The sequence below is a fragment of the Acomys minous genome, assembly GCF_964271855.1.
Source record: "Acomys minous genome assembly, chromosome: 2".
Classification (NCBI taxonomy): Eukaryota; Metazoa; Chordata; class Mammalia; order Rodentia; family Muridae; genus Acomys; species Acomys minous.
The window spans coordinates 3452207-3473521 of NC_140484.1; the positions used below are offsets into that span (position 1 = coordinate 3452207).

Below are 21315 nucleotides of genomic sequence, written 5' to 3' on the forward strand. Positions count from 1 at the left end.
AGTTGGAGGCCAAACACAGCAATTCAGCCAGAGGCCGAGAGAATCCAGATGGAATCAGTCAGCTTTGAGAGGAACCAGCCAGTGAGAGTTCAGAGAGAGCTAGCGAGGGTGAGTGCATATTCATCAGTTAGCCTCAGAGGCTGAAACACTCCAGACCTAGCCTAAGGACAGTTAGGTAGGAAAGCTCTGGGCTCAGGCGGAGCCGTGTGGCTTGGGTTAGTAAACCTTGGGTACAGCTCCCATCTCTCATCTCCTCATCAGGAGAATACAAACCACATTTACAGACAACCATTCTCAAAAACAAAACAACAGAAAGAAAATAACACTATTGGAAAGGATGCTGGTAAACTGGAAACTGAATTGACAGTAGGGATGTAAGTGGTGCAGTGTCTGCGGAAAAAATAAAACAAATCTTCAAATATTAACCCTAGATAACCAAATCCACTTAGATACGTACCCAAAGAAGGGAAACCATGGCCCACTTGTGGCACCATCGTTCTAAGTAGCCAAAAGTGGAAAACATTGGTGTGCTCCCTGTCATAGCAACTTCACTCTAAACGGCTGAAGTAAAGGAGCCCAGGTGCCCACCAGAGCATGAGGAGACAGACAGACAGACAGACGCTGACTGTGAACACACTAGACTGCTGCTCGGCCTTGGAGCAGGAGGGCGTGATCACACGTGGGTAAGCTCTGAAGACATTGTGCAAAGTGGACAAGGAAGTCACAAAAGCAAGAAGTGGTGTGACCCCGCAACATGAGGTACCCAAGTATTCAAATCATAGAAGCAATGGCGTTTCCCACGGGTGAGTGATAAAGGATAAGAAATGTGTTGTTTAAAAATATATACAGCATTAATCTTGCCAAATAAACCAAATTTGGCAGAGAGCAGTAAAGGCTGAAGAACAGCAGGACATACTTAGTGTCACCCAACTGTACGTTTACAGCTGCTGAAGCAATAAACTGTGCAATTCTAAAAGAATTCAAATATTTTGTTCCCACTTAACAAACTCAGTTTCAGATGAAATAGCAACAAATATTTCATTTTAGATAACTGAAGCAATACAGCTATAAGATTAAAATCACTCAGTCATTAATCTTAGGTGCAAATCTTCCCTTCTAATGCTCTTTGATGACAGCAATTGACTGAACAGTTCAGAGGGTATTGCTGACCTGCAGTCATAACTGCATGCCCGTGATAGCACCAGCGCAATCATTATACAAAGAATACAATGGCTGGGAGAGTGGGCTCAGGAGTTAACAGCACTTGTTCTCGCTGAAGACCTGGGTTTGGTTCCCAGAACTGACATAATGGTTTACAACCATCTGGAACTCCAATTCCAGAGGAGCTGACCTTCTCTTCTCATCTTCACAGGTATCAAGTATGTACATGGTACACACACACACATGCGCACATATACACACATACATACACACACACAGACACACACAGACACACACACAGACACACACACAGACACACACACACAGACACACAGACACACAGACACACAGACACACACACAGACACACACACACATACACAGACATACACACAGACACACACACACATAGCAAAATACCGATACACACACATACACACACACACACACACACACAATACTGATACACACAAAATAAAATAAAATAATTCCTTCAATCATTTTCGTAAAAAAAAAAAGTAAAATTTAAGAAATCATGTAAAAATAGAATTTTATCACTACAAGTTAATGCTAATATCAGTTTAAAAAAACAACTGTGGTAGAATAAATAAAAATTAGTATCTAGGGGTCAATATTATAAAAGGACAGTACAAGTTACCGCACTCTAGAAAGAAGGGCTCACAACAGGCTGAAACACACAGTTAGAGAAATGCCCATATGTAGCTGACTACTTACCTACAGGTTTCTCACAGACGAGACCATCTGCCATGGATGTGCAGGGGTTTGCCTTCAGCCCGGCCACCGCAGCCCTTTCTAAGTAGGCGCAGAATCCAGAGTCGTTCGGCTCACCCGGAAGCCACTGCAGGCTCGTGTTTGTGAAAGGAGACATGTCCTCCCATCCCCAGTAGGAGATGTTGATCTTGCGTAAGCCCACCCAAGGGGACACTGTCTGCAAACAACGGGGTGTGGGGCATTTAAAGGGTTAAAAGAGAAAGCACTGTATGATTCATCATTAAATACTATATTTGAAAACATGTAAGCTGCCTTTCTAAAACCTTTACTGCCAACAATAATTTAAGCAAAATCACAACACTGCTTCGAAAGCACTGAGCTTTTCTGAGTTTAGCTACAAAGTTGGGTGATTTTTTTGAACTTCCTCGTCTTTTTCTCTCCTCTAAGATGGGTTTACAGACAGAATGCCTTTAATTGCAGCCTTCAAGAGGCAGAGACAGGCTGATCTCCGTGGAGCACAGGCCAGCCAGTGCAACACAGTAGAGTCCTATCTCAGACAGACAGACAATAAACAAAAAACACCACTACTGCTGTAACTAATACCATCAGGCAGGTGGTTTAATCAGTTACGGATTTAAGAACCTACAGATAAATCCAGTATCTGTAATGTGCAAAAATGGAGAACAAAATTAAGATCTCTACGGGTTCTGAATGAAGATGTCACGATGAGGATGCCCCACCTGGCTATGTCCGGACTTTTACCGTGTTGGGACAACTGACATCATCTGCCTGCCCATCAGTGGGCAGAACAGGCTGTGGGTAAGGTCTGCCTGTCATGTTGAAACATGTGGTAAACGCCAGTGGACAAAAGCCACACCACCATCCTTAATAGTCCCGCAACCATTCGAACTTGCCATGAAGTCAGAATCAATTCCATATTTATATGGTTTATCTCAATCATTATTTCAAAGAAAAATATATTCTAAATCCACTGTTCTATACGTTACAGACAGCTCTTTGTCAACACGCGATAATGTACCGTCTAAATCAGCAAACTGCCTGACAGTCACTACGGTGGAAAAATGTTTCAATCATCACTCTTTTTAATTCTTTTATATATGTAATATCAGAATAGAGAAAAGGCCACTACATCCTAATCTCTGACAACACATATATTCATACATGATACATGGTATTCATGTTGTATAAATGGTCCTAGGGAGGTTAAGTTAACCGTACACCTATAAATTTGTAAGTGTATAAATACAATAGGTTTCACACTGTAAATATTCAATGGATTTTTTATACAACTAAAATACCTTATAAATTTTCACTATGACAATAAATTTCATATTGCTAAAAGGATACCATATAGATAACAATCAATAAAATTTAAGTTTAAGAAAGCTCTTATAACAACAAAATAGTTATTTTATACTATTTGGCATAATATTGAAACTGAGGTAGGGTTAACAATGTTTCTAATTATAAAATCACACATATGCTGCATCACATTATAGTTATATATTTCACACATTTATTCGGAGATTGTAGGCTAACAAAAATCTGCCTTTTTAAATCATGCTTTTATAATAACACTAGTCAGATAATGAATCCAACATAGAAATTTCAGATTAACAATGTGCTTCACGTTCATCACAGCAACTCTGCCTGGGCTTTGTAACTATCTACGGCAAAAAAAAAAAAAAAAAGCCATTTAAAATGAAATATTACTCCCTAAAACTCATGATAAGAATCTGGAAGAAAAGGAAGAGAAACAAAACTGAAGCCAGTGATAAAACATTTAAAGTAACTGTTATTCGGTAAATGAGCCAGACAGGCAGTAGAAAATGAAAGATAAATTACTGTATTATGAAAATTTACTGCAGCACACCATAAGTCATTGTAACATTTCATTAGCCATTTCTGATAACTACATTATCATTTGACCCACAATATCTCTTTAAAGGGCATGGATGTGTCGATCTTTATTTGCCAAAGAAGAGCTATCTTAAGCCTATGCAACTGCAGTGCTCAGGATATAATTCATTTTATTTAGAGATATGCCTAATGAAATGTCACCTTGAAGAAGTTTCCACTGTGAAATTCTGTAAAAGTTGTTTCTGATAAAAACAAAACACTCTTCGTATGATGTGACTCGGCAATGCAGGAAGTAGGAATTTGCTACCCACTCCTTACAGATTACAATAACAACAACAGAAATTAGCAGCCACAAGAATTCCCAAAATATAGAACCCAAGGGACCAGATTTGTGGCTGTAACTGCCAAAAATAATTTATGCCAAACACAGAAAATTCAAGAGCTTTAATGACAAATTGTAGTTCTTCCTGAAATACACAATGTGAGTCTGCAAATCAAAAGCTTTTGCTGTGACAGGACTTTAGTGGCACAAATTTTCATGTGCTCAGTGGTAAACTAACTGTCCAAAACACACATACAAAAAAGAAGCCCTTAACATCGCAAAAATTATGGTTGCGATAAAACCTTACTTTAAAAAAGTTACATATTTCTGAAGTATGAAAACCAGCAGGCCACCCCCACCAACAACCACACACGCCCATCATGCTGGGAGAGTTTAAATACGGCCAGTTAAGAGAAGAAACTGTAGGTGTCTCTCCTGCTCTCTCTGTGAGCACCTCCAGGTCCTGTGAGTGCTGGCTGAGCATCTCCCCAGGACTCCTGTGTAAGCTCACACCGTGACTGCTGTCCACCCTGAGTGTGTCCGCACTGGTTACCACACCCAAGATAACTGGCTCTTGACTCTTTCCCTGCTACGCTGTCTGAGAACAGCGCCTCCTACCTGTGTGTCAGAGAACAGCGCCTCCTACCTGTCTGTCTGAGAACAGCGCCTCCTACCCATGTGCCTGAGAACAGCGCCTCCTACCTGTGTGTCAGAGAACAGCGCCTCCTACCTGTGTGTCAGAGAACAGCGCCTCCTACCTGTGTGTCAGAGAACAGCGCCTCCTACCTGTCTGTCTGAGAACAGCGCCTCCTACCCATGTGCCTGAGAACAGCGCCTCCTACCTGTGTGTCTGAGAACAGTACCTCTTTGCATTTCTGGGTTCTCTTACTGCAAGAGACTACCAAGCATTACTAATGGCTTTTCATACACGTGAATTAGGTAAATATTTGTCCATCCTTTGGAAAATCATTTACTTTAAACAACTAAAAGAATAGATCATTTCTGTGGAGCATGCGTCATTCCCAATATCCGTCGCATGAGAATCCCAGAGCGTACCTGCTGTGTGAACTTCTGTATTTCATCCAGCACAAATTCCACCTCCTTGGAAGTTGTCAGGGAGGCGAGATTCCCACTCAGATTATAGCAGTAAAGCTTTGCATTGTCGTAGCTCTCTCGACTGGAATTGATTCGAAGACAAGCATCCCCAACGTGACTCCAGCCTTCTCCGCAAAGGTGAGCTAGGAAAAGAGAGGGGAACTGCCTCTTACTTCTACATTACAAAAAAATTTCTTTTTCAATTATTTCAAAATTATAGATATGAACATTATGTTAACTTAAATTTTTAAATGTAACTTTTTAAAATGTCTTAATATCCTGAAGTTTATGCAATAGTTTGGTAAAGATTAAGAACAAGACCCTAAGTCCTTTCTAAAATTATGTTGTTTGTTTTGTTAAAACAGTCTTACCATGTAGCCTAGGCTGGCCTAGAACTCACTATGCAGACCAGGCTGCTCCTGAACTCATAATCCAGCTGCCTCTGCCTCCCGAGTGCTGGGATTAAAGCCTGCACACCCTGGCTGGCCTTCCCTGGATTCTCAAACAGCGTGGGCTCCCGGGCTCCAGCCTCTTGCCTACATTCAGTCCACAGACCTGCACGTAGTCTGGCTGTCAGCTGACGGCCTCTCAAAAACAGCGGCATTATTCCAGCTGTCCTACTTTCAGGTCAAAAGGTTACACTGCTTTATTTTATTATTTAAAACAATTTTTAAGTTTATATTTTGACCATAATTTTCCCTCTTCCAAGTCCTGCCAGATGCTCACCTCCTCTCTACTTACCCAGCTTTAAGTTCTTTCTCAAAAAACAAGCAAAAACCCAAAAACTCCAAAGCCAAGAAAACAAAATTAAACAACCACCCAAAAGAGGGGGGAAAACCAAACTGTAGCCAAATTAAAAGCAAAGGCTAGGTTTCCATTCATTCATTATTTTAATATAATAAAATATAAAATAAAAAACTATCACATCAAAGTTGGACAAGAGAACAAGACAAACCAAGAGAAGGAAATCACAAGAGCAGGCACAGGAGTCAGCGACACTCACACACTCACTCACACACTCACTCACACACTCACACACTCAGGGGTCAGCGACTCACTCACACAGTCACACACTCACTCATGCACTCACTCACTCACACACTCACATACTCACATACTCGGGCCAGCAACTCACTGACTCACCCCCTCACACACTCACCCCCTCACACACTCAGGAACGCCATAAAGACACTGAACTGGAAGCTATGCGTAAGTCAGGGGACCTGAGACCAGAGAACAGAAAGCTGAGCTGACGTCCAGGCCTGCAAGTCCAGCATTCAGGAGGCAGAGACAGGACAGCAGCAGGTCATGGCCAACCTTGCTAAGACAGGCTGAGCTGAATAGAAAGACTCTACCAAAAGTTAAAGTACTAAGAAGAAAAAGAAAGAAAACAGTGGTTTTAGCTAAAACTGAAAGAAACCAAATGCTTTCCTCACCGAGAACAAGAGCCACACTCGCCTGCTCAGTGCAGCAGGCTAATCAGACCTTCTGCGTTTGCCTCACAAATGGAAACGTGAACACTGTGGCTAACCTGCCTCCCTCCCTCCTCGCGCCCCCTCTCTCCTGTCCCACACCCCAATCCTGGTGGGGTCTCACTGGTTAGCTCCGCCTACACTTCATGATATATTTTCTAATCGAAAAAGATTTCATCCAACATATCCCAGGCATGGCCTCTCCTTCCCGACTACCCTGAGATTCCTTCCACTTCCCGGCCCAACTCCACACTTTCTTTTCTTATTTAGAGAGAAAACAAATACATCCACAAGCAAACCAAAATAAAATCAAAAATTTAAAAAGAAAGAGTGTACTCTTGGGTGTGGAATTGCAAACGTTGAGAAAGGATTCTTTCACATGAAAATTAACCCCGGGTGTGGGGGCGGGGGCTGCAGCAGGGAGATTGTTATGAGTTTGGGGTCACTCTGAGCTACAGTGATGTTTCAAGGGCAGCCCTTCCCTGCTGTGTGTGTGTGTGTGTGTGTGTGTGTGTGTGTGTGTGTGTGTGATGTCATTTTTCTTGTGATCTTAACAAAGGAGGAACAAAAAAAAAAAAAGGTAGGAACCCACAACAGCTGTGAGGAGTGCGTACACAACACCGCCAACTCCAGCCGTCGGAACACGTCATGGAGAGGGAGGCGGACTAGCGTCAGACATCCCCATCTGCTCTGCACTCCGTCAGCTGAGTGTACACCGTTGCACACGGTTTCTTACACTGTGTTCTCCTGCTGGCCTGCTGCCATGCCCGGCCTGCCATAATGGACTCCAACGCTCTGGTAACATACGTAGGACAAACACCCTCTCTCCCCCTCACGTTGCTTTGGTCACGGTGTTGTATCACAGCAGCAGACAGGTAACTAGTACATGCTCTTTTTACTTAGGAAAAAAGTTTACATGGCTCTAGGTGTATAGAAAAAAAAGGGCCTATAAATTATACATTTACTGGTAATAAGTCAAAACAAATTTATTTTTTAAAATTCATATATAATTTTACCATTTATCAAAGGCAAAAGCAAATGTTCACACTAATGAGACGGATGTTTGGTTATTTTTACCTAAAAAAATTAAATCTTTACTAAATATTTGATATTTTAGGACACAACACGTTCAATGTTTTCCAGCATTCATGGCTATTTTGATCCTAAAGTCATGATTGCTGAGAGCACCTCGTCTCATAATTGTATAGTACAAAATGGCAGAAATGTGTTTGAGGATAATTCAAAAATTGTTACAAATTCTGCTCTAACAGCAAAGTTCAATTTAGATGAACTTTTCAATGAAAAGTCAGTGACTCAAGTAGCAACTTTTAAATGAAGCAAACACAATGCATTACAAAGAAATACTAATATACAATTCACATGCTAAAAAAATAAAATAAAATTCATGTGCTGAGAAGTTAACAGCACTGCAATTAAATCATTGCTTCTGTAAGAACTGAAAACTTTGCTCGTACAGTAAAAACAGGACAGTTTATAACAGTTGCTTCTACATCATGTGTTGGTAACGCATCTCTGGTCTTATGTGCACCACGTGTTGGCGATGCATCTCTGGTCTTATGTGCTAACATGTGCAGGCAAATGAACGTCACCTGTGTTGGGAACCCAGGCTGCAGTGAAGTAACGGGGTCAGCAGAGATGGTGCCAAAAGTATCTCAGACTCACTAAGCGTTTGTTTTCTAATTCTGCTTGCTGAGCACTCAGAAAACTTTCAGTGTTGGCAAATTTTCTAAACCCTCCCCCGAGCCCCACATCCCGTCCTGTGACCTGGAGTATAAGGAGCTGGGCTCTGTAGCCTTAGACAGCCCCACGGTAGACTCAACAGAATGAAAACTCCAAATGCAGTGTAGCTTTACCCATTTGCTTTTACCTCACATGCACACTAGAAGTGCTTGTGAATCTCAGCTCGCCGACAGCTGATGCTCTAAAGATTCAACCGGGTGCTTAGAGGAGAGCAGAGAAACCCCTAAAAAGCTCCCGTTACCACTGAGTAGATACAGAATAGCTTCCTCGTCACGTTGAGGCCACACGTGCTGCGCTCTCCCTGGTCTTACCAAGTTCAAAATGGTACCAAACCACTTTTCTTCACAGTGCCATGTCTCTGTTAAACTGTTGGTGGCTTCACTCCGTGGTGGTCTGGGTGGAAACCGTCTTCCGTGGTCTCCAGCTCTGAGTACCAGCTCTGCTCCTGTACGTCCTCACCACGCCCGCAGCCCCCTTTGCACATGTATTCTGGCAGTTATATGCTGGGAGAGTGTGATGTGCACTTTGATGTTACAGGGGCTAAATTAAGAGGCCACCTTGAATCTCAGAAGACACACTGGACTGGTAAACAGTGTTGAGACCGTGAAAGACCACAGACACTTGTAAAGCTGAGCCAGATGCACTTTGCATCAGGGTGTGACCATGAGGTGGAATGTGATGGCTTGAACGTGGATGTTTCCCAAAAGGCTCGGATATTTGAAGACTTGGTTGTCAGTTGGTGGAGCTCTTTGAGAGATTTAGGGGAGTGCAGCCTCGATAAAGGTGGCACAGCACCAGGGGTGGCCATAAGTGTAAAAGCCTACCACTGCTTTGAGCTTTTTCTCTCAGCTTATCACTTGCTTTTTGATGAGCTCCTGGCTTCCTGTTCTGACACTGCACACACCCTGCTGCTCTGCCCCCCTGCAAGGTTCACGCGCACCTCTCTGGACCCTGGCCGTGGTATCTCACTACACAGCAATGGAAAAGAGACCAACGTGTGGATCAAAAGACAGAAATTACACACTCATCTCAACAGATGCAGAAAAGTCCCTTGAAATCCAATTCTGCCTTCAGTAACAAAGGCCACAGGGCAGCTAGAGACGGACTAGAGTAACGAGGCAGCAAACCTGGCCAACACCAGGCTAGACAGGGAGAGACGCCAGCCTTCCCACTAAGACCAGAGTCAGGACAAGTGTGCTCATGTTCTCCGCTTGTGTGCAACACATGCAGAGAACACAAATGGAGTACAAACTGTGGAAGAAGTGTCCCTGTCAGCAGGTGGGGTGATTTTATATACACAACTCTACAGACACTCATCCAAGCACTCCTGAGAGCTGAGAAACAGGTCCATCAAAGCGGCAAGACAGAAGAATCAATGTCGTCTTCCTACACACCAATGACAGACTGACACGTCAGGGAAACATAGCAGCGTGGACATTACAACCAAAAATTAGTAAATAGGTCTCATGGAACAAGCAACTTCCTGTCGACAGAGGACACCACCACTCAGCTGATGACACAGAGAGGAGATCACTTTTCTAGCTGCATGTCATACGAAGGCTTCGTATGTTAAAAAAAAAAAAAAAAGGTTCAACGTCTTTAGTTGTCAGGGAAAGTACAAATCACAACTGCTTTAAGATTTCCTCTCAGTAGAGGTTCAAAGTTTACTGCACATATTTGAGCAGGACCCCTGGGCCAAGATTCACCCATCATAATGTTCTTCTTGTAGGTTTCTAGGACCCTCTGGATCTTTCTATTTCCCCATTCTCCCATGCTTCTCTCACCTTGAGTCCCAATAGGATGTCCTCCCCTCTGTCCCACTTAACAGGACATTCTCCACAGTTGAGTGGAAAGCGGGGATTGACTTTCACATGAACTCTGGCGCCCCATATTTGACCACATCCCCTGGATGGGAAGGCCTGGTGGCACTCAGAGGAAGGACAGCAGGCTACCAAGAAGAGACTTGATACCCTATGAGCATATACAGGGGGAGGAGGTCCCCCTCAGTCACAGTCATAGGGGAGGCGAGTAGGGGGAGAGCGGGAGGGAGGGAGGAATGGGAGGATACAAGGAATGGGCTAACAATTGAGATGTAATATGAATAAATTAATTTTTTTTTTTAATTAAATAAAATATTTTAAAACAAAACGAACAAACAAACAAAGATTTCCTCTCAGCCCACTCAGAATAGCTACAGTTTAAAAGGGAGAAAATGACACTTGCTGGTGTGTGTGTGTAAAGGAGAACACTGCTGTGGTTACTTGCTGGTGTGTGTTTGTGTATGTAAGGAGAACACTGCTGTGGTCACTTGCTGATGTGTGTGTGCATGTGTGCAAAGGAGAACACTGCTTGGTCACTTGCTGCTGCTCTGTGTGTGTGTGTGTGTGTGTGTGTGTGTGTGTGTGTGTGTGTGTGTGTAAAGGGGAACACTGCTGTGGTCACTTGCTGGGGTATGGGGGGTGCAAGGAGAACATTGCTGTGGTCACTTGCTGGTGTGTGTGTGTATGTGGGAAAGGAGAACATTGCTGTGGTTGCTGTGGAAATCAGTGTAGCGGTTCCTCAAAAGCCAAAAGGATGCACCAAATGATGCAGCTATACCAGTCTTGGGATGCACTCAAAGAACTCCACTGGCTCCTCTGAAATATCTGCTCATCCGTGTTCCTGTTACTCATCTCCAAATCGATGCTCAGTGGCCCTAAGAACACAGTGTGTCTACAGCTCAGCAGTGATGAGCGGCCCTAAGAACGCAGTGTGTCTACAGCTCACCAGTGATGAGCAGCCCTAAGAACACAGTGTGTCTACACTGTGGACCACAACTCAGCCATTAAGGAAAACGAAAGTCACAACTAAACGTGCAAAGCTGGAATCAATGACTTTGAATAAGGTAAGCCGGTTCGGAAATCCAAACACTGCATGTCTCCATCATTTGTGGATGCTAAGCTTTGGATCCTTAGGAATGTGTGTTTCTTCTGGAATTCCTCTAGAGGTCAGTGGTCACTAAGGAGCCATGAGGAGGAAGCCATCGGTCCCTGCTGTAAACAGTGGAGCAGGAAGGACTAACTGAGGTGGAAGGGGTAGGGCTGAGGAGAGGGGAGACAGGAATAGCACCAAATGCCTTCAAGAAAGTCATAGAAATCTACTACCACAGAAGCTTACAAACATACATGCACACACAACACGCACACACACAACGCAGGCATGCACACACACACACACACACACACACACACACACACATGCACGCACGCACACTGTAAAATGGAATCACCCTATAACAGGGGAAACAGCGTCCTACTATGCACCAGAAGATAACAATGAAAGCTCAGTGTCGGAAGCGGTTATTTCTTTGGAGGTGCTGGCTGGTGAGGTCACAGGCCCCAGACAGCACAGGCCACGCCCTGGTTTTGTATTATGCGCCAGAGCTTGACAGTGAGACCCTGGTGCCGAAGATGCCACAAGCCTGAGTCCCCACTGGCTGGCTCTCATTACTCATAGTTCTAGAACGTGCTAAACACACCACCTTAGGAGAAAAGTAGCCATCAGTCAGATCCAACTGTGACCCCTTTGAGTGACAATAAGAACTGGCCCAGTGGGAGGCCCACTGGTGATGGTGGCCACTGATATCACAGGAATAGCCAACCACTTCCTGACTGGATCTACATCCCACTCCACAGGGTGAAACCCGTTCCTGGCGCCATAACTGGTCCAAGAACAAGCCATAGACTCCAGGCAAGCCCCAGGTTCCAGGGGCCCTACTACCATTACTTTACTAATCCGACTCCTAATGACTTTTTGTTATACCCATAGATGATGAAATAATGGCGTCAGTCTGTAGATAAATACTCACGCATCAAATCATGAAATATTTACCTGGCAAAGCCTGACACTCCTGCTGCCGCTGATCCCACTGGCAATTCAAGTTCAGTGAACAGCTTTTACAGCTCGTGAGTTTGTTACAGATCTGCTCATTTCTTACATGACATTTGGTGTAGTTTCTGACAGACTGAAAAAAATGGAAAGACAAAGCATGTTATCTTTCACAATTGAACAAACAAGGAGTCTTAGACATCACAAAATTTTAAGACCCTGTGGAAATTTAAAATATACTTTTATCTCCAAACCCAATTCTATCAAGTCATAATTTCTATTAATTACTACATTAGTTTGCTTAATTAAATTTAGCTTAAACCTACTGTCCTACATAGTAAGCTGCAATGAAACTTAGTGTGTAAGCAACACATACTGGTGAGAACGTTCTGTAAAGGATATTACATCAGAGGCAACCAGAGAAAGTCACTTTTCCCAGTCACAGCCTGACAAGGATATGGCTATGTCCATATAAGGCATCTGCCAATCACAGCCTGACAAGGTTAAGGCTATGTCCATATAAGGCATCTGCCAATCACAGCCTGACAAGGATAAGGCTATGTCCATATAAGGCATCTGCCAATCACAGCCTGACAAGGATAAGGCTATGTCCATATAAGGCAACTGCCAATCACAGCCTGACAAGGATAAGGCTATGTCCACATAAGGCATCTGCCAATCACAGCCTGGCAAGGATAAGGCTATGTCCATATAAGGCAACTGCCAATCACAGCCTGACAAGGATAAGGCTATGTCCATATAAGGCATCTGCCAATCACAGCCTGGCAAGGATAAGGCTATGTCCATATAAGGCATCTGCCAATCACAGCCTGACAAGGATAAGGCTATGTCCATATAAGGCAACTGCCAATCACAGCCTGACAAGGATAAGGCTATGTCCATATAAGGCAACTGCCAATCACAGCCTGGCAAGGATAAGGCTATGTCCATATAAGGCAACTGCCAATCACAGCCTGACAAGGATAAGGCTATGTCCATATAAGGCAACTGCCACCAAAGCCAGCTTAGTTATTTCTGATTGCATCTCCTGGGTTCTGGTTGCTGCTCTTACTGGTTTTTGTTTGCTTAGATATCTTTTGTCTCAGGGTAATGAGGGAGGCGTTTTCAGAGTCTCTCATGGTTCAGGGTGCTGTCCAATTCATGAATTGTTCTTTGCTGAAATAAATTCTACTAAAAGTTTTTCCTACTTTTTCTTTCATTTAAGATGGTGAACTATTGTTCCTAGACTTGTAATAAGTTCCTAAAGTTGGAGAATACTACAAAATTTATGTCATTTGAAAATTGAAACAGAAACTAATAAAAACTTTTTAGGAACTCTGAAAAGAAATTTCTAACTAAGTGACTGTATTACTTTATTCTTAGTAACAACAGGAAACAATTTGAGTTTCAATGAAACTATCATGAAAATGAAGTTGAAATAGATAGTAAAACAGTTTCAAATCTACTACAGGATAAAAAGAAAAATTATTTTCCGAATAACTCAAACTAACCATGGGTTTAACTACTTGATGTCTGTCGCCTTGTGTGTGTTATTCTTTCTTCAAAGAGGCTTCAAAGAAAACTGAGATGTCACCTTTATTTTAATCCTACTACATCATAAAACCATATTTCAACTAATTCTGGCAGTAAAAAGTTACAGGCTGAGGATCAATAAAGAAAATGCCATATGGCCACCCTTGTATCATACCTCACACACACCTAGGTTCAGCTACTTCATAGAAAATTACCGGTATATATGATTTTAAAATACATAATAAATATAGACTTTAAAACTGGGGCTTAAGCCATTCACAGATTAGATGTATATATCAGGAAAATATTGGAAGAAACTTAATTATACATTTTGAGCAACACACACAATCGTGTTAGTGTCTATCAAGAGATAGTGTGTATCAGACCTCCTCCTATAGGCAGGCAGATACTAATTTTTAGTCACTAAGGCTAAAATTAAAACTAAGATATACTTATCTCATATTCCTTGTTATAAAAAATATATTCTTAAGTACTTTAACAGCCATGCATGAAACATTTACTGATAAAATATGATACTTCTTTTATAAAATGCACCGCAGGCAATGAGATGGTTCGGCAAGCACAGGTACTTACTACAGAGCCTGGTGATCTGTGTTCAATTCCCTGAACACAGGGATAGGAAGAACAGATTCTGCACACTATCGCTCCCCTCCCCCTTTCTCTAACACACACACACACACACACACACACACACACACACACACACACACACATTTTAGTTAAGGATTCTATTCCTTTGATAAAATACCATGGCCAAAAGCAACGTGAGGAATAAGGGTTTATTTCAGCTCACACATCCCCACCACAGCAGGGAGTCAAGGCAGGAACCCACAGGCAGGGACCCACAGGCAGGGAACCACAGGCAGGAACCCACAGGCAGGAACCCACAGGCAGGGACCCACAGGCAGGGACCCACAGGCAGGAACCCACAGGCAGGAACCCACAGGCAGAAACCCACAGGCAGGGACCCACAGGCAGGGACCCACAGGCAGGAACCCACAGGCAGGGAACCACAGGCAGGGACCCACAGGCAGGGACCCACAGGCAGGGACCCACAGGCAGGGACCCACAGGCAGGAACCCACAGGCAGGGACCCACAGGCAGGGACCCACAGGCAGGAACCCACAGGCAGGGAACCACAGGCAGGGACCCACAGGCAGGGACCCACAGGCAGGGACCCACAGGCAGGAACCCACAGGCAGGAACCCACAGGCAGGAACCCACAGGCAGGAACCCACAGGCAGGGACCCACAGGCAGGGACCCACAGGCAGGGACCCACAGGCAGGGACCCACAGGCAGGGACCCACAGGCAGGAACCCACAGGCAGGAACCCACAGGCAGGGACCCACAGGCAGGGACCCACAGGCAGGAACCCACAGGCAGGGAACCACAGGCAGGGACCCACAGGCAGGGACCCACAGGCAGGGACCCACAGGCAGGGACCCACAGGCAGGGACCCACAGGCAGGGACCCACAGGCAGGGACCCACAGGCAGGGACCCACAGGCAGGGACCCACAGGCAGGGACCCACAGGCAGGGACCCACAGGCAGGAACCCACAGGCAGGGAACCACAGGCAGGGACCCACAGGCAGGGACCCACAGGCAGGGACCCACAGGCAGGGACCCACAGGCAGGGACCCACAGGCAGGGACCCACAGGCAGGGAACCACAGGCAGGGACCCACAGGCAGGGACCCACAGGCAGGGACCCACAGGCAAGAACCCACAGGCAGGGAACCACAGGCAGGGACCCACAGGCAGGGACCCACAGGCAGGAACCCACAGGCAGGGAACCACAGGCAGGGACCCACAGGCAGGGACCCACAGGCAGGAACCCACAGGCAGGGAACCACAGGCAGGGACCCACAGGCAGGGACCCACAGGCAAGAACCCACAGGCAGGGACCAAAGCAGAGGCCATGGAGGAGCCCTGCTTCCTGGCTTGTTCCTCACAGCTTGCTCAGACTGTGTTTTTACAGAACCCAGAGCAATCGTCCCAGGGGTGGCACCTCCCACACTCAGCTGGACCTTCCACATCAGTCATCAGTCGTGAAGACACCAGGCCTACCCACCAGTTAGTCGGGTGGGGACACTTTCTAACTTGAGTTTCCCTCTTCCGAAATGATGCCAGCTTGTATTAAGTTGACACGAAGCCAGCCAGAACAAGTAAATAAATATTTGAAATGAACTATGGTCACTTTCAAAAAATGTATTAATTTCTTTTTGTGTGTACGTATAAGTGTGTGCACGCATGTGTATGTATGTGTGAGTTCTCGTGTTCAAGCAGTAGCGTGTGTGTGCTGTGATCACAGGACAGACCCAGGTCCTGCCCCTGCTGTCCACCTTGTTTAAGGCAGAATCTGTGTTGTTCACTCTTGTATACTATGGTGATACCTAAAGTGAAGGCTTCGTGTCTGGCTTTGAGCGAAATGGTTCAGTGAAGGCTTCGCTGTGTTTGGGTCAATAAGTAGAGGCTGAGAAATCATTTTGAGGATTTGGAACCGTGAAGAGGCGTTGTCTCTCTGCAGAGTCTGCACCTGGTGGTACGTGAGAGCTTGCAGCTGCACAGACCTCGGTCCTAGGACACTCCTGGCCAACCTGGAGTTCTGATTTTTGACTATGGCTGGAGACTATTACCTTTACTCCATGATAAGAGACAAAATGTGCCCACACAGAAGGTTAAATTTGCTCATCCTTTAAAAATTCACATTTTTATAAATTTCAATCATGAGTTACCCAACCACCACATCTCCTGCAGGAACATGTAAACTTCCTTAATGTCAATTTTTCTTATTCAAAGTATTTTGTTTTCACATAGCACATAAATTCTACCATTGTTCTATATAATCATCAGAGCAGAATTTAAAGCAGTTGCAGATTAACTAAAAGGAAATAAATTTACTTTAATTATTGAATATATAAATCTATAAAACTGGCAAAAGAATAGATAAACATGTTGGGCATAAGAGAGAAAAAAATCAGCTTTGTGTGAACTCTCAGAACAACAGTTGCGTCAGAGCCCACATCTGATCATTAACAGCCCGTTCACTGATGAGAATGGCAAAAGGAGATGAAATTCTACCAAGGGAACCAGTGAGGGCGGAAGAGGGCTGCACACTGCCTGGCCGTTCACTAATGGAGCAGAGGCACGTTAGTGAGGAAGAGCACCACAGCCACCCAGTCCTTGATTGAGTAAGCCATAAATTCAAAATGTAAATGCATGAAAAGCAAACAGACTTCTGACCCATTAGAACACAAATAAGCAACTTGCAATAAATACGGCTAAATAATGAAACAGGGTATCGCTGTACATAATCTGACTAAATTCCCGCAGAACTCTAGGTATCCATTAGTACTCAGTGTAGCTTAATCACCAGACTCTGATGAAACTGCCTCAGAAATACATTACAGCAGAATTCTAAATTGCAGGCGCGTACCATCTGCTCACCCACACTATGTCTTCCAAGTCATTCCTGGCCTGCACAGCATCCAACGTCAGAGGAAAAGGATGCATTTTAAGATGAATGCTTGAGAGCAATTTACATAATTTAATCTTTCAGATGCAAGTATAGTTGTCTAAACACGTACATAGGCACAAATGTGAACCTCTCCTATTTGTTTGTATCCCCCAAATTCACATACAGGAGAGGACGCTGGGGATGAGATTCAGTCTCCATGGCGGAGGCTCCGTGTGCAGGAGGCCACATTATAACAAGAGTCCAGGAGGAGCCACCGCCTGGGAAACAGAACACGGCTTCATTTCTGAGCTCTCGGTGCCCTGAACGTGAAATCCCAAGTCTTCAGAAATAAGTAAATAAATAATAAATAAATAAACCTTTGCTTCCTATAATTTGTTCAGTTTATGTTGCTTTGTTGTGGCAACTTGAACAGATTGAAATGATGTCTAAACAAAAACTAATTCAAAGTTATCAAAAAGTTTTAAATAAAAATTTCTTTCAATTTTTAACAAAGAGTTTTCTCCATTTTAATTATGTGACAGCTAATTGTATGTATCAATTCGATGAGGATACAGGTGTGCAGACAGTCTGGCATGTCCAAATGGGAGCAGCATTTGCAAGACCTACACCCCACAGTGTGGACGGACAGTGTCCTGTTCCCTGAGGGGAGGACTGCGGCCTGACCCTGAGCTGCGACATCAGCTTCCCCTGCACTCAGCAGGACCCACATGAGTGGGGCAGCGGTTCACAGGCCACTGTGCTTCCACCGGCAGTTCATCACACTCTTGTGTGTTGTTTGCAGGGGCAGACATAAAATCCTAAGTTGTCCCCCCACAGTTGTTCCTCTAAAGAAGTCTAACTGTAGAAGCCCTTTACACTGTGTCTAGTTTAATTTTTATTTTGAATAAAATAATTTCCCTTATGTAGCAGTACATATCTAAAAAATATAACTTAAAATTTCAAAGTATAAATATGTCATGCAATATTAATACTCATATATTTAGCATGTCTTGTTATTAAATCATTTTATATACTGAAAATTACCTATTAATAAAATATTGCAAAGGCAAAGGGTTCACTATGCTGAGGCAATAACTACATTTTCCTCTATGTTTTACTATTTTATAATGACTCCTATAACTTTTATATGCTGAAATATTAAAAAAATTAACATGATAGAAGATAAATTTTCACTGTTTTAAAACCATAAATTCTAATTTTATATTTTTAATAGTTTTTTTCATCTAAAATACATTGATATTTTTATATTGATATTTTAAGCCAGAAAAATCATTGGTTGTGGAAGGCTGTTGGCTGTTGTATGTTGATGGTGGTTGTAGAAGGCTGTTGGCTATTCTGTGTATTGGTGGTTGTAGAAGGCAATTGCCTGTTGTGTGTTGGTGGTTGTGGAAGGCTGTTGGCTGTTGTGTGTTGGTGGTGGTTGTGGAAGGCTGTTGGCTACTGTGTGTTGGTGATTGTAGAAGGGTGTTGGTTGTGTGTGTTGGTGTTTGTGGAAGGGTGTTGGCTGTTGTGTGTTGGTGATTGTGAAAAGCTGTTGGCTGTGTGTGTTGGTGATTGTGGAAAGCTGTTGGCTGTTGTGTGTTGGTGGTTGTGGAAGGCTGTTGGCTGTTGTGTGTTGGTTGTTATGGAAGGCTGTTGGCTGGTGTGTATATTGGTGGTTATGGAAGGCTATTAGCTGTTGTGTTGGTGGTGGTTGTGGAAGGCTATTCTGTGTATTCTGGGTGTTGAGGCTCTGTATACTAAATGTGAATGGCACCCTCACAATTGTAGAATCAAAATGGTTGCTAAAAGTCATCTATAAAACAAAATTGCCTTCAGCTGAGAACAAGACATCTAAATACAGATAAAAGAAAAACTAGCGCCAGCAACATTGTGGTATAATTTAAAAAACAAAGCGCGTAAACAACAGACCAAGCACACACTGCCGATATGCAGCTGACGGGACCCCAGAGGCATCTTAGCATCTAGCTACATAACGATGGTCCCATTGGTCCTATGTGGAGCATTTAAAGAAAGAAAGTTTACATAAGTATTGAAAGACTGCTGGGCTCACTCATGAAATAAGTGAATAAAAATCACAAGCTACAAAAAGAAAAACAGACTGGTGGCCTAACCAAGGGCACAGATCCAACATAATCACGACGTGCCCAGATGTGAATGACTCCATACACAGCTCAGTTTTTGAAAGGAGAAGAGTATTGAGACAGCATCTCCTTTGAAGCCCAGGCTGCCCTGGACCTCACAAGGTAGACCAGCTGTCCCTGGACCTCACAAGGTAGACCAGCTGTCCCTGGACCTCACAAGGTAGACCAGCTGTCCCTGAACTCTCAGAGACCAGCCTGCCTCTGCCTCAGTGTTGGAATTAAAGGCATGTGCCACCATGCACAACCGGATCCCAACACATTTTCTATCTTTATGTGAAAAGTCTTCCCCTTTGTACAAAGTAATCTGATGGTAAGCAAGTGATGCAGGCGGCACGCTGGTGACGTAAATACTGTAAACACCTGTAAATACTAACCATGCTGCAGTTACTATTTGCTGAAATGCATTTCTTATCATCACACCATTGGCAGCCATTTGTATTGGCTGTACAGCTGGCACAATCTGCATATCTATAACATCTGTCATCAGAAGCAGCTGCAACACAAACAGGAGATAAAACATGTTAGCCTAAAACAGAAAATGTCATGAGTCTTAATTCACGCATTTGTGGTTATCTACCTAAGGATCATTAACATATTTCTACACACACACAGACACACACACACACACAAGAAAATCAGTAGCAAAATAAGTTCCTCAGTATTAGGCCAACTTTGTAGCTCCTATTTACAGAACATATTTTAAATTTACTCATTTAGAAAGAGAAGAGAAACTTAGCAATGAGATACATCCAAATAAAATAAAACAATATATATTTGGATTTTATAACTATAAAGATATTTAGAGGTCCAATATAATATAGAGTAGCAAAACTTAAAAATGTTTTTACTTGTAGGAAGAAAATCTACTAACACCATCGCCCAGCTGAAATACATAACTGCCATGCAAATCATGAATAAATTTACTGACTGATTACTTTTCATGACTCCTAATTACTTATTCAATACATCACAGTGGGATGTTATAAGCTCCCTGGCTTCACATGGCCAAGTGCTGATCCTGCTGTATGATATTTTTGTTTGTGAACTCATTACAATGAAATTATTTTTTTTATTTCAAAAAAGAAAAAATTAATTGTACAATGTAGCTTTGCAACAATTTAAGAAGAAAACTGCAAATGTAAAATATATCACTTATTTCTTTAAAGTGAACAATATTTCTGAGAAGTGGTGTATTTGTAAATAATGTAATATGTACTGAAAACAACCAACGCTGCACACAAAGTATCCCATATAAGTTCCCAAAGCGGAAACTAAAAGCAACAAAGAAAATAAATGATTAACTGCTGTGGAACAGCTATCAGACTCCAGTTAGAAGGTAATATTTTTAATTTCTAAAATGAGGAACCTCATATAAGCAAAATCAACCTACTTTTAAATCAGTAGAAAAACACTAAGACCGGAGAGGAAGGGGAAGCGCCTCACCTGTCCGGGGAGGGCACTTCGCTCTGAGAATGTTATTTGTGTTCCCAGACTCCCAAGATTCACAGTGATTCTTATTCCAAACACATTTTATTCCTGGACCGGCGTTTCTACAGAGCTCTTCCTCTCGGAAAGCTTTGCAGTTTGGAGGCTTGTATACAAGAATATCGTTAAGGAGGACGCTAGAAAATCCACCAAATATATACATTGACCTAGTAACGAATGAGAAAGAGCGTGTGAGTGGCCTAACGAAACAGTGTAAAGAATAACCAGATTTAACTACACATTTTAACATTTTAAATGTCTGTGTTTGTGTCTACCTTTTCTTTAAAGTCATATTTCTAACATACAGGAGGATGTGAAAAGCCCAGATTAACTATTATAAAATTTCTTTTCTTAATGATTTTT

At 43.2% G+C, this 21315-nt stretch overlaps 1 protein-coding gene across 6 annotated transcripts in view; it reads right to left on the reverse strand.

The window, feature by feature from the left end:
• Positions 1-21315, reverse strand: part of ATRNL1 (attractin like 1) — a 566124-nt gene that overhangs the window by 480059 nt on the left and 64750 nt on the right. For 5 of the 6 annotated variants that reach the window (XM_084800216.1, XM_084800215.1, XM_084800217.1 and 2 more), the window contains exons 12-16: positions 20911-21119; positions 19842-19960; positions 12294-12426; positions 5152-5333; positions 1896-2109 (exon numbers count right to left, since the gene is read on the reverse strand). In XM_084800216.1, the coding sequence (XP_084656342.1) occupies positions 1896-2109; positions 5152-5333; positions 12294-12426; positions 19842-19960; positions 20911-21119 (857 nt within the window). Of the gene's footprint in view, positions 1-1895; positions 2110-5151; positions 5334-12293; positions 12427-19841; positions 19961-20910; positions 21120-21315 lie in introns of those variants that run through there. The other variant, XR_014782800.1, reaches the window with a different exon arrangement.